This window comes from Rhinoderma darwinii, chromosome 10 (assembly GCF_050947455.1).
Source record: "Rhinoderma darwinii isolate aRhiDar2 chromosome 10, aRhiDar2.hap1, whole genome shotgun sequence".
NCBI lineage: Eukaryota > Metazoa > Chordata > Amphibia > Anura > Rhinodermatidae > Rhinoderma > Rhinoderma darwinii.
In genome coordinates, this window is record NC_134696.1 from 4458910 (window position 1) to 4472652 (window position 13743).

Sequence of the window (13743 nt, forward strand, 5' to 3'; positions counted from 1 at the left end):
CAGCGATGTCGACGCAAAAATAAAAAAGTTCTTTGAATGAGACGATGGAAAAACGTAACACATAGCTTGGTCATTACCGTCTAAACTAGGCTGGTCACTAAGGGGTTAACAATGCGTACATCAAGCGGCAAATTCTAATTTCTAGGCTCTGGCCAGCTTTATATACGACAGACGAGATACATGTGACTGGTCACATGGTCATGACATCATCAAAGGTCCTTCAGCCCACTGGATTCTAGCCTGACTCCTCCCATAGCTGGTCACATGCTCATGGCATCATCAAAGGTCCCTCAGTCAATTACCCTGACTCCTCCCATAGCTGGTCACATGCTCATGACATCCTCAAAGGTCCTTTAGCCCATAAAGATCATCTACTATTTTCCTGCTCACCATAGAGGTGCCTGTAAGTCAGTACAGAGCAGCCTGTCCTATCGCTGGTCCTCCAGCAGTGATCTCGTTTCCTGGGGTGAGTAAAGATGGCGTCTTGTAATATATTATAATCATCGTTACGTTATATGTGCGCGTCACGTAGTGAAACCTGTCGCTCTCCGTCTAGAAGTGCGTTATAATATTGCAGGAGTCGCGCCTCTGCTCTTTCTATTCAGCTGTTTCTGGGAAAGCTGGGTGATCGCCAATATGTCCGCCATCGCAGCTTTCCCAGACTCCCATCATTCCTGTCATGCAGGGAGTTGTAGTTCCACGTCCGCTTCAGAGCCTCAGTCCTTCATGTTATAATATATTTCTGCTTTTCCGCCCAGGAGGGATGAATCCGGCGTTCTCCTCCTCTCATTCCTCGTACCACGAGACCAAGATGAAGACCAAGAAGAGGAGTCACAAGGAGAAATACCGGCTCAAGTGCCTGCGACTCAGGCGGATGGCGAAGGCGATGATCTTCGTGAGTAAGAATAACGTCTACGAGGACTAAAAACATCCCCCGCCGTAGTCCCCGAGTCGTCCTGTCGAGTTGTTAAGAATTCTGCATATCTGGTATTTCTGTTCCTGGGAAAGCTGGGTGACCATCACCTTTTCAGCTCCCATAGAGTTTGTCATCCAGCTTTCCCAGAGTCCTGAACAGCAGATATCCACAGTTATGCAGCTATACGGCAGATGGTGATGTATTTCTGGTGAACGGAGACCATTTGCTATTCAGGAGTCTCGAAAAGCTGAGTGACAGTCCCTAGAAAACAATAAAGCTAAATATAGGGCCTAATAGAAACCGTTGATTGGAGAAGGAAAGTGGAGGAGTTCTGTTGACTGGGGAATTTGTTGTCACTCAGCTTTCCCAGACCCCTGAATGGCAAATGCCTCAAATTATGCAAAGACACAGGTGACGATGACATCATAATTGCTCATTTACCATTTCAAACAGTAAAAAAGATGAATGATGACCCTGCGGGATCTGTAGTCGCTCCCCTGCTGTATGTAAAGTATCATCGTTGTATCTGACTCGGGGAAAGCTGGATGACGGCAGCCGGGCGGAGGATGAATAGGGAGGCGGGAGCCGCGTCTATCAGACATTTATGGCAATTTCCGGGGTTATTCCACAAATGTCTGAGATGGGAATAAACCTTTAAAGAAATCTGAGTATTAGCCCATGAGACTCGTAATGGCGGCCATATTTGTTGTCACCCAGCTTTCCGAGGAACTGATATAACTAAGACCTTTCTATTACATTTAGTGACCCCTTGACAGGAGGATTTATGTCTATTGTGGATTTTAGCACCAAGTAATGAATTGTCCTGTACGTTCGTGTTACGTCTTCTGTGCTTTTCAGGAGAACGCGGCTCTGTGTGATGAAATCGCTCGGATCGAAAGCAAATTTACCGGAGCAAAGGAAGAGAGGAGGTAAAGTGTCAGCGGCGCCCCCGTGTGTCAGCGGCGGGCCCCCGTGTGTCAGCGGCGCGCCCCCGTGTGTCGTACAACGGCAGATGATGCCATTCCAATCATTTTAAGGAAGATTTATCCAAAAATTTAGAAAGTGGCAGATAATTGGCGCTGCTGATCTAATGAAGGAGATTCACTCCACGGAGGATAAGCGTCACAAAGGTGCACAGATCATCCACGTGTTTCTGGACCGGGCTGGTCCCTTTTCCAAGATAATCTCACCATAGTATGTGTTTTATCTGAAAAAAGGGACCAAGCCGAACCCTCAGCCCAATTTAATATAATGCCAAGCGTTTACATTTTAAAGGTATTCCATATATTTTTGCAATCAAGGGCTAAAAGGATATTTTACATGATAGAAAAAATATGGCTGCTCTCTTGAAGAAACAGCGCCACGGCTGTCCATAGGTTGTATCTGGTATTGCAGTTTAGCACTATACACTTCGATTAATCTGAGCTGCAATACCAGACATAACCTCTGGACAGGAGTGGCGCTGTTTCTGGATGTTTTTGTAATCCTGGACTACCCTTCTAAATCTCCAAATTGTAAGAACAGAAAACCTTCAAGGAAGTTCAGGAGCCCAAAATAAAACGTTACCACAAAGTCTGCTGCGCTCCTTGCCGGCTCCCCCTGCTCCGTCTTCTGCTTCTTCACTTCTGAAATTCCACGTTATTTTACAGTTCTGTGCTGGAAACAAGAGCCGGATTATCAGATGTTCTGGATTATCAGATGTTCTGGATTATCAGATGTTGGATATTTTCTGCATATATAATTATTGAACTTTTATTTTATATTCCAGGTTTCTATTAAAAAGGCTCCTGCAGCTCCAGGCGCTGAGTGAGGATGACCCGGCCGGGACTCACAGCTCCGGTTTATCTCTCGGCTTTGACATGTCCGGACTGAGTGACGGGAACCTGGAGATGAGCCTGACCAGCGTGGTGGATGACGGAGCAGGGAAAAAGATGAAGAAAGATCGTAGGGAAAGGGGGAAAGAAAACAAAGCAGAAGGCAAGGAGCACGTTACACTGTGTGTCCCCTGCACTGCACACGTCAGGCCCATTTATTGATCTACATAGTATAGATAAGTGTGTTCCAAATGGATGACAGCAGCACAGAGTATTTAGGTGAAGGAGTGTTCTGATATTTTGGTAGGTCACAGACTCCGTTACATAGTAGAAGGAACAGTGTCCTTCAGCAGCACAGAGCATTTCAGGAGATGAGTGTCCTGATGTGGAGAACAGATCGATGAGGACCGTTCTCAAGGACCAGGTTTGTCCTCTTTGCAGTTATGAAGAAATTATCCAAGAGGAAGAAAGTGGGTGAAGGTGCGGCGCGCAGATGGGTGCAGCCCATTCTCCTGGACCCCTGCGGGCGGCCCGTGTTCCCCATTGAATTGGATGGTTTGACGGTTTACAGTCTGGGGGAGGTGAGGAAAGTCGTCAGAGACGGCAGCAGAAATCTTTCATCTAAGGTTCTCGGCAACTGGTACTACAACTCCCAGCATGCCCTGACAGCCACAGGCTGCTGAGAGTCCTAGTTGGACAAAAAAAAAAAAATTTTTTTTTTTTAATGCTCTGATATCTGACATTTCTTCCACAGATTGTATCCGACCGCAGCAGCTTTCATGACAAGACCGCCATTTATCCGGTCGGCTTCTGCAGCACAAGAATTTACGTCAGTATGAGGAGCCCTGAACAGAAGTGTCTGTATACGTGTCAGATAAAAGACGGCTGGTGTGGACCCAAGGTAACGATTCCTGCTGGGTGAGGTCCATGGGTTAAAAAAAAAAGAAACATCAGCATAAAGCATTTGCTGCATTTTCTGTTCCTGCCTTGGTCACTCCCCCATGCTTTACACTGCAGCTCTGCTTGTTTTGTTTGGCTGCTGTGTATAAGCACAGGCTCAGTAAGAAGTTGAAACATGGAGAGTGGACTTACATTATAGTAAGGACAGGTGATTTTGCTGCACTCTACTGTCCGGTGCTGATAGATTTTCTCTTGTCGCAGTTTGAGATTGTTCCGGAAGATGATCCTCAGAATTCCATAATTGCCAACTCCGCTGCAGAGTGTCACGCCGCTCTCCTCAAGAATATCGGGGCAAAACGGTGAGAGGAGCCGTCCGGTTATTGATTTTTCAATTCACTTTCAGGCACACAAGAAAGTTACAAATTTCCATAGGGGGTGCAGCCATTTTTTTTATCACATTTAACACTCTAGTCACATCCGGAGCAGTATTCACAATGTTGCTGCTTTCCTGTTAAATCTCCGGCTGCAGGAGCTGACATCTTGCATGTGCCCATCCCCCACACTTTCTGGTTGAGCGTCTCTGCAGTTTCTGCTGTGGTGCATTGTAGTAGCGCTGTAGTCTTTACACCAGGGACTGTACATTAACTAAAGTGATAAAAAATACAAATCCCACAATGCAGTGCGTCGAATTACATCGTCACATCCAAAGCTGTATTCACAATTTTAGGTTAGATTCACACGAACGTGTCCATTTTGCATCCGCAAAAAATGCAGAGTTTTTCCTGCGTTACAATTCCGTGTGGCATCGGTGTGCGTTCCGTGTGCCATTCGTTTTTTGTCATTGTTGCTGCACTTTTTTTTTTTTTTTTTCATATATATTGTTTTTTTTCTGCATTTCTTTAGCAACCTGTGCGTGAATCATGGACAGCACACAGATGACGCACGTCTGCTGTCCGTGATTTTCACGCACTCATTTACTTCACGCAACGCAAACACGCGTAAATAATCACTGATGTCTGAATAGCCCCATTGAGTTGCGTAGGTTCGTGTGAATCTGAACATACTGACTGTAAATATGAATCCTTCAGTAATGTGGAGAATTGCGAACGCAGCTCTGGTTGTGACCAGAGTATAAACCATGACATGCAGATCAGCAACTAGAGGGAAGTTGTTCAACATTCTATGTAGATGACACCTGTGGTGCGGTGTGGAGGTGCGCTTTAAATGTATTCCTAATGGGCAGCGTCTTGCCATCACATGATCCTGTTTAAACCAATCAAGTTGAAGGAGCCGGGTCTTCATGTCATTTCTACAGAGATCAGCAAGGTGAACCGTCCCGGGGTTATTTTCTGTCGCTTGCATGGAAAATACTTTCCCAAGAGCCCAAAAATGAAATGACAAAACCCTAATAATCTGATAAGCTGCTCCTAGGTTTACATCGCATCATTTGCTCTAGTCACATCCAAAGCAGCTTTCACAATTATTGCTTCTTTTTTTTTTCCCCCAGAGGCCAGATTGTCACGGCTCAGGAGAACGCAGGCGAATACTTCTTCGGGTTCACGCACCCCACTATTCAGAACTTAATACAGAGCTGTCCGGGAGCTCGGAAATGTGTAAGGTGCGGCCGGCAGTGTCCATATAGCAGCATCATCGCAGTATATAAATCCGTTCTGTCCGGCCAGTAACCGCTCCCCTCTATATTCCAGTTACGAGTGGGTGAGGTTTGAGGTGTGGAAGCCCGGGGACGGGCCGGTGGCTCAGGAGATGTCGGAGAACAGTCCGGCCATAAACTTCGAGGCCTTTCGGAGACAATTCTTCACAGAGATGAAACCAGACCATGTCCTCACAGGTAATGGCCGCGCTTCGTCTTCCCGGTCTGGCCACCGTTTCCCCCTTTTTGACTATTTGTACACAGATCCTACACGGGACAGAATTCCGCTGGTGCGATGTGCTGCGGCTTGCCACCTCGTCCTGATTGTATATAATATTCAGGGACTGCTGGTCGGGTTTAGGGCCTTGTGCACATGCAGCAGAGCTGACCTGATATCTGCGTCTGTTACTACTCTGCATAGCAATGGATCAAACCGGAAATAATCTGACCGCTCGTGCTGGCGATTCTCTAATGTGCGGCGAGCTCTCAAATCCGTGCAGATTCTTTTTTTCTGCGTCGTGTGTACATGGGATTTGGGGATACTTCATTCACGTGCCATGTGCTGGAGTTTTGCTGGAGATATTCGGCTTGGGGAAATCTGCAGCTAATCTGAGAACTGTGACACTACACCCGCAGTCTGTCTCCTCTGCTGTGCAGGTAAATACAAGAGATCGCTCGCTGTTATCAGCCATTTCAGGCTACGGTGAGGCTGACTGTTCCTTAAAGAGGACCGGCCGCCACTCCTGACATGTCTATTATAAGCTATTCTCCGTGAAGTAACGGTTCTGGAACGTATTTGCTTAGAACTTTACAATGGGCAATTCCTCTGTTATTCCTCCTAGAAATGTGTGAATTATTTGACCTTTCCTCGTCAAATGGGTGTGTCCCTACAGTCCCTGGCAGCATTGATTGGACATTGTCAGTCTGTATAGGGACACACCCCCTCCCCCAATGGGTAACATGAGAGGTGATCGGTCCTCTAATGGAATGATGTAGAATACAGAAACCTTCCTCCCCCCCCCCCCATGATCACAACTTTTTATATATAAAAACTACAAATTGGATTTTCTAGTGAGATGGGGAGACACGATTAGGGTCCACTTACATGGGCCGTGTAAACGATCGCCGATCAATGACACAGCACATTGATCGGCGCTCGTTTGCTCCTTTCACCATGATCTATTTATGGGGACGAGAACTCGTTACTCCTATGCCCCTACATTGTTATCATGTCGGCAGCGCGTCTCCCTGTTTACACACCAAGATGCGCTGCCGACAACGATAATATTTAGCGCTACATAAACGATACAATCAGCCGATGAACGAGCGTTTACGCAGGGCAGTGATCGGGGACGAGCGATCATATGAAGGCTCGTTGCCCGATCATTGGCCGGTGTAAAAGGGCCTTTAATCTCAGTCTTTTTGCTGCAAATTTCAACAAATCCATAAGTTGCAGGAAGTGTCCGCTCAGCTGCGTCTATTTCTAATGTATTCCCCGTTTTCTGTATTCCGTCAGGATCGCTGGATCTCCCGGACATTCACGCCGCACACGATTATATCTCCACCTATCAAGAGATGTTCCTGTCCACGTCTCAGCTCTCCCGGGACCTGCAGCACCTGAAATCTTCCTCTGCCAACCAGTACAGTCCGCCGGCCTCTCCAGAGTGACAGCTGGAGATGTCTGTCCCGTATAGCCGTACGTATGATGAATGTAGGGACACGCGCCTCATCTCTGTATATACAGAGCGGTGTCGTTCCAGTGTGTCGTGTACAGTTTGTGCTCCACGTCAGTCATGTCCTGTGTTATTGAGGTTTTATTTTTATATTGTGAAATAGAAATTTAAGAAAACTCGAAGGTTCCTATTGTCATTACTCATTAGGCGGAACTTTTTTTTTTTTTTTGCTCCTCATGACAACGTTTTACATTAATGATCGTGTCTCCGGATCACAAGGTTTAGTGAATGATGGAATAACCGTGTAAACGTCTTCTACTTCTGTTAAGGTGTAACGAAACATTTTCATATTGATATGTCCGTCGTTTTGATCGATGGGGGTCTGAGTTCAGAGACCCCCACCGATCGCTAAAACGAAGCATCAGAAGCGGTCGGGTGTGCGCTGTGCCGCTTCGTTTCCTCAGAAAGCCGAGCGAGCGGCGTAAGAACTTAGACTTTATATTAAGCCCATACACCTCTCTGAAGAAAATCGATCAGAAACAAATCCACACCGCACTTCTGCTGCTTCCTTTTAGCGATCAGTTCAGGTCTCCGCGCAAGGACCCCCCACTGATCAAAACTTCTGACATGTCAAAAGTTTTTTAAAAGTTTAGTTACCCTTTAAAAGAATTGTCCAGTCTTCTCTAAAGGGGTCGTCTGGAGAGGAGCTACAAACAGCGTCTCTTCCTCTGGAGGACCCGGCGCATCCATTAGAGACAACCTGTAGATTTCAATGTGAACTGTGTAATGCTTGATTTCCCCTGTGGCGGCGCTGCAGCAGAACTGAACACGTGCCGCTGGGTTTCCAGGTGATCAGGTCATTGTCAGGCGATCCTTCTAACAAAAAGGAATTGTCCAAATTATATTGGGATGTTGCATAACTTTTCAAGATCTCTGCTTGCTGTGACTAAAAAAATATTCTTATTTAAATTTAGAGGCTGAAAACCCACCCTGACCTAGTCCTGCACGTTACATTGTATTAGTGCAGGTGAGAGATGTCGCAGAGAGATTTGTGCTGTGTTTAGCCCACAGAACATTGTCTACACTTTTAACAAACTCTCAGTCATGGGAAGTATTTGGTCAGGAAGGGTTTCAAGCCTCTGGATGGTAAACCATGAATGTTCCCATTCTCTGACAGCAAGCAGAGATCATGCAAATCATTGAAACAAAGATTTATTACAAAGTTGCAGAACTTTTTATTATACAATTTACATAAGACTGGACACTGGCCCTTTAAATATAATTAGTGCTTTACGGGGACACTTTCTCGGGTGATTATAGACAGGTGGGTGTCTCACCGGCCGCAGGGTCACATGATGAGCGATACCCGTCCCCGGGACCCCTGAGCTCCATATTTTTCCTCATAGAAAAGAGGAAGATCATGTCCAACCAGGCTGATCCTATAAGAAGATGATGGGGTTGATTGTTCACAGAGAACACGTAGACTGGAATGCGGCTTTCCTCCTCCGGGACACATCTTCTATTTTCTGGCCTCGTTTTTAACCATTTCTGGAAAAAATGGAAAATTATTTGTCAAGGATACCCCCAGTGTTGTCATAGTAACGTTAATGTGGAAAAAGCGCGTCCACCATAAAACACAAAACATATATAATCTCCGTTCCCTGTTTTGTCGGATCCGACGCACAACGCAGACCGGCGGATCCCATTCACTTGCAATATGGTCCATCAGGTTCCGCCGAGGTGTAAGTAGTTTTGATGGGAAAATGGCACCGCGTGCAGCTCTGTTCTCCTTCAGCTACTCGCGGACAGCAAGCATAGTGGGTCCTGACTTTGTTAGGTCATTATTAGGCCTCCGTTTGCCAAAGCAACCGTCCCCGCCGGCTATCATGTAGCGGGCCGTCGATGGTGGTTTAACTCCTAAGAAGCCACGATTGCTATTGAACGCGGCTTCTAAGGGGTTAATCAGCGGGGACACCACGATCAGTCCCCACTGTAAGAGCTGCGGCAACTGCTGTACGAGACAGTATCTGTCACAGCTCCTGTGTGTGTGGGGAGGACGGCTGATCCTCCCGTGATGTACTGTTCCATCATGGAGCGCGAACGATGCACTTACCGTGACCTAATAGTACGTCCAGGAGTGGGAAGGGGTTAATAGCGGGGGGGTTCTCTGTTCAGGACCCTCCTCTTTTGGTCAGAGTGGAGAGCGGTTACATAGTCTCTCTGTCTGTCTCTGTCCTGTATTACACAGACAACACATTGATATGAATGGAAGCTGTGTAATATTTTATTTCTCCTGTGGTGGCGCTGCAGGGAAACTGAACACTTACTGCCAGGTTTCCCCACAGATCACAGCTGATCGCTGTGGGTAATTTTATTGTCAAGGGACCCTTCTTAGTCTTCGTTCACATCTGCGTCATGGTCCCGTTCTGACGTTACGTCTGAGCTTTCCGTCAGAACTGGACCCTGACGGACACAAACAATAGGTTTCTATTTGCATAACCACTGATTTCAATGGTGACGGATCTGGTGCCAATGGTTTCCGTCTGTCTCACTTGTGCAGGGCTCCGTCGTTTTGGCGGAATCAATACCGTAGTCGACTGCGCTATTCATTCTGTCAAAACAACGAAGCCCTGCACAACTGAGACAAACGGAAACAATTGGCACCAGATCCGTCACCATTGAAATCAATGGTTATGCAAAAGCAAAGTGTCTCTATCTCCCTCCCAAGTAAAAGCTACGGCCTGCCACGTATTTCGTCCGCTGTGGTGGAATTGTAGTATTACAGTCCGGTCATTCATATGAATAGCCAACCGTGTAATGGAGGACAGGCCGGGCCCACCAGAGCCATTCTCAAACCCCACTTTACGACGTTCATATGCTGTAATAGGACATATAAGACCGGGGGTTCTGATCCTTAGATAATTCCTTAGTACAGGATTTTCAGTTATGTGCCGGACTATCGGACTTTCTAGATGATCAGATGCCGGAGTAAAGGAATGTTCCTGTACTACTCTCAGGAGGGTACGGTGAGTCTTACCAAAGCTGCTTGGTTTTGACGTGGGTTGGGCTTCACTCGCCGCCATGTTTTCCTCACACGATGCAAAGTCGGGGGTTCCGTAATCTTCGTCCATTCCCACCAGCAGCGACATGAAATCCACCACCGTGTCGATCTTCTGGTTGTTCCTGGTGGTTTTCTTGAGCGTGCACAGGACACTGAGGCGGCCGAAGGACTTGAGCTCGGAGATGTTGGCCCGGAGGAACATGATGATGACGTTCAGGTCGTTGATGGGGCAGCCGAGCATCTTGTTGGTGAGGAGGTCGAAGGCCGGGAGCATCTCGTAGACGTTCAGGAATTGCTTGTCCCAGTGGAAGAGTTTGCTGAGATTGTAGAGGATGACGGGCAGCAGGAGAAGGTAAAGCGCCGCATGGACCGCGCTGATCACCTGGAAGACCGTCACAGATACTAATTTACACTTGACGAATTCTGATCTGGCCGGTTCCGACACGAGGAATCCCGCCGCCACCCGACAGGTAAATTCTTCTTGGTGGAAGACGTTGAGATGGAAGAAGCCGAGGTAGAAGCAGGTGAGGAGGATGAGGAGCAGGAGGAGCAGGTTCCTCGCGATGTAGGTGAACGCAATGTAGTGTGACCGCTGCTTGCAGCTCAGATACTTCTCCAGCAGCGGAAACTCGAAGTATCGGACGTGGCGAGCGCTGGAAACAAAAAGGTTCTGATCAGGTCTCCGTAATGACAATACATGCAAAGGATTTCATGTGAACCCCAGGGTCTGTGGTTTGTCTGAATAGATTCAGGATCTACTGCGGAGTAATTTCATTATATCTGTATAGGGGAGCACTGTTTTACTGATACAGAGCTCCAAATCCCCTGCTAGCCTTCACACAGTTACGTGATAACATTGTGATTACCTGCAGCCACCACTAGGGGGAGCTCGCTACATACAGATATATACAGCTCCCATAGACTTACATGATAACATGCTGCTGTCTGCAGCCACCACTAGGGGGAGATCACTACATACAGATATATACAGCTCCCATAGAGTTACATGATAATATTCTTCTGCCTGCAGTCACCACTAGGGGGAGCTCACTACATACAGGTATATACAGCTCCCATAGAGTTACATGATAACATGCTGCTGTCTGCAGCCACCACTAGAGGGAGCTCACTACATACAGATATATACAGCTCCCATAGAGTTACATGATAACATTTGCCGTTACATTGTATCTGAGGCGGAGTACTCACTGCACCTTTTCAGCTCCTCCCAGAACAGCTGCGGGTCGGGGCAGGTCCTGTGGGTCTTCAGTAAATGTTGCACCAGTTTAATGGATCGATTGTAGGATTTGTCGAGCTCGTCGATGATAAAGAGGAGATCTGGGTATAACGCAGACTTCGAAATGTATTTCCACAACGCGACCGGAATATACATCACCACGGCGACAACCATCAACGTGAACGGGAACACCTGGTGAAATTAGAGAATGGAACTGAACGCCATGTATTCAACCTTGTGCCCACCGCACCCTGCAGGCTCCAGCCCTGGCACTACCCGCTTGTCCCGCAGCGGCCAGATGTTACATAGTAGCGAGCAGGAGTCCCAGTCCCACAGGGTTTAGGGTCTAGAGGTTACGTTTTATCCCTATTGACGGCCATTCATCCCTCCAACTGATACACGTTTTCCATCTCCCCAAACTTCCGCAGAGTCGTAACGTAAAACTCCTGGGTCCTAATGCAGAATCTGTACCAGGTCCCCCACCCACCACGCGCCATTTATAATACGGAATCTGGGTGCGGCTGCTACCTCTGCACTCCATATAGCTACGCCGATGATTGGCGCATATGGGTATGGTCACAATATGATATGATGTAGAGGAGGTCCACACCCCAGGGACCTGCTGTAACATGTAAGGCCCTGTTCACACAGAAGATTTTGCGTGGCGGGTCTGGCGGCAAAATCCGGCGCGGAATTATTTTAGCCGTCGGCAGGAAGATTCCTCCTCCCATTGACTTCAATGGGAGGAGCGGACGAAATCCGCCAAAGATCAAGCAGGAAAAAATCATTGTAATGACTGAGAGGCGGAATTTGGCGGACAAAACTTCCGCTGTGTGAACGGAGTCTAAAGGGGTTCCCTTTCCATGTTCCCTTTCCATATTATTAATAGATCCTATAGGGGAAGGGAGGGGGTCAGCTCTATTATCCAGCGTGGAGAGCGGCCGGTGCGCCACCTTGTAAAACATGGCGTGATGTATTTGGATGGGTGGGGTTGTAGTTCTACATGGGACAACTCCTGACGTAGTGATCACTGGTGATTGGAGCCGGGTTCTAGCGGGTGATGACACCTATAGACATCCCTCCCCCATTCATGGACTCTTACCTTATGGATCCACAGGGCGGTGACCGCCAGTTTCCCGTCGGCGGTGAAGTCGTGGTGCGTCAGCGACTGCCAGCAGTGTTTGTCCACGAACTGCACTTGTTTCTCAGTGTAATTACTCGGAGGGAAGCAGATAATTTGTGACCCTGAAATAGAGGGAGGATCATGTGATAATACCGAGGCCCGGTGACAACTTTATTCCCGCGACAGACGCAGACATGGGACACACAAGCTGCATTTTAAGGCCTGACCTACACTGGAAGATGAGGGGAGAGGCATACGCCATTTAGGGTCTGTTATTAGGCTGGGTAGCTCTTATTAATGGCCGTCACAATGTCGTCATGTTCTTCCATCCTGTCCATCCATTTTACTGGCAAGATGCCCTCTAGTGGTGATTATTACCTGAAGTTTATCTCTAAAGGAAAACATTGTGAAGAGGATTCTAAAGTAAATACGAAATCTTCTAAATATCTGAGCCTGAATTTTGTGAAGCCTGTAATAATTATTATACTTATTGATAATCTTATATATATTCTTTTACATGGTGATGGGCGCTATCACAACCATGTCAGTGCCCATAGGAATTATCACCCAGCTTTCTGCACACCTAAAATCTATGTGGTTATTCCGTTTCATTTTTCTCCTACTCTGCCAGTGTCAGTCTTCACTGCAGTACTGGCATTCTATTCACCGACCGGGAGCACAAAATGAACAGTCCTGGTGAGACAGATGAGTGGAATTAAGGGAGAACACAGAACTGAAGTGATAATAAATAAGATGAATAGAGGATATAAAGCAAACCCTGTGGATATCATCAGTAACGAAGCTGCAGCTGTGAGGGGGAGGGGGATCTTACAGCAGAAATTACAACCCATTTGCACACGCACTGTCCTTACCTGTAGAAAGTTCCCGGGCAAAAGACAATGAGACCAGTAGCAGGGGGAGACCAACAGAGACCAACTTAATGATACGATCCAGGGGTAACTCCAGGCGGAGGCCTTTCTTATTTGGGGGGACATCCGGCAGTAAAGCATCTGAGAGCATGTACTCCGCCGCCCTGTTTGCTATTGACATGATGTCGGCTAAAATCTGCAAAAATGAAGAAGAGATCCCCAAAATATTCACTCCGTCCCCCACGAATATCCCAGGGACCCGGCTCAGACTGACGGCGGCCGCTGACGTGCCAGGAGTTTAAATACTGACGAGAAGTTTTCCAAAAATAAATCCTTTTATTCATTAAAATACAAGATGAGCAAAAATAACCCAGAAATGTTCCCGGTTACTGACAGCTTATAATTTACTGACCACGAGGCTGTAAAGCTGCAGCAAATGTGAGGCCCCGGCCGGCGACAATTACAGGGGCGAGATCCCCGCACCCTTCTATATAGAGAT

At 47.2% G+C, this 13743-nt stretch overlaps 2 protein-coding genes across 2 annotated transcripts; one reads left to right on the forward strand and one right to left on the reverse strand.

Moving 5' to 3' along the window:
• Nucleotides 1-297: 297 nt before the first annotated feature.
• TBRG1 (transforming growth factor beta regulator 1) lies at nt 298-7267 on the forward strand. The gene is made up of 10 exons (XM_075839183.1): nt 298-466; nt 759-895; nt 1775-1845; nt 2685-2893; nt 3172-3311; nt 3485-3631; nt 3892-3989; nt 5138-5248; nt 5337-5479; nt 6798-7267. The coding sequence occupies exons 2-10, from the start codon at nt 764-766 to the stop codon at nt 6947-6949; spliced, it is 1203 nt and encodes a 400-aa protein (XP_075695298.1). The 5' UTR covers nt 298-466; nt 759-763; the 3' UTR covers nt 6950-7267.
• Nucleotides 7268-8177: 910 nt separating this feature from the next.
• On the reverse strand, nt 8178-13717 carry PANX3 (pannexin 3). The gene is made up of 5 exons (XM_075840621.1): nt 13248-13717; nt 12355-12497; nt 11230-11444; nt 9992-10668; nt 8178-8502 (listed from the first exon to the last, which is right to left on the reverse strand). Exons 1-5 carry the CDS (start codon nt 13423-13425, stop codon nt 8474-8476), a joined length of 1242 nt encoding a protein of 413 aa, XP_075696736.1. The 5' UTR covers nt 13426-13717; the 3' UTR covers nt 8178-8473.
• Nucleotides 13718-13743: the final 26 nt, after the last annotated feature.

Excerpts from the sequence above, each read along its gene's own strand:
- TBRG1 (XM_075839183.1), top strand. The coding sequence starts at position 764 with ATGAATCCGGCGTTCTCCTCCTCTCATTCCTCGTACCACGAGACCAAG. Across the intron at positions 3,312-3,484 it reads CGGTTTACAGTCTGGGGGAG|ATTGTATCCGACCGCAGCAG; the intron begins GTGAGGAAAGTC and ends TTTCTTCCACAG. Across the intron at positions 3,990-5,137 it reads AAGAATATCGGGGCAAAACG|AGGCCAGATTGTCACGGCTC; the intron begins GTGAGAGGAGCC and ends TTTTTCCCCCAG.
- PANX3 (XM_075840621.1), bottom strand. The coding sequence starts at position 13,425 with ATGTCAATAGCAAACAGGGCGGCGGAGTACATGCTCTCAGATGCTTTA. Across the intron at positions 12,498-13,247 it reads TGCCCGGGAACTTTCTACAG|GGTCACAAATTATCTGCTTC; the intron begins GTAAGGACAGTG and ends CCTCTATTTCAG. Across the intron at positions 10,669-11,229 it reads TTCTGGGAGGAGCTGAAAAG|CGCTCGCCACGTCCGATACT; the intron begins GTGCAGTGAGTA and ends TTTTGTTTCCAG.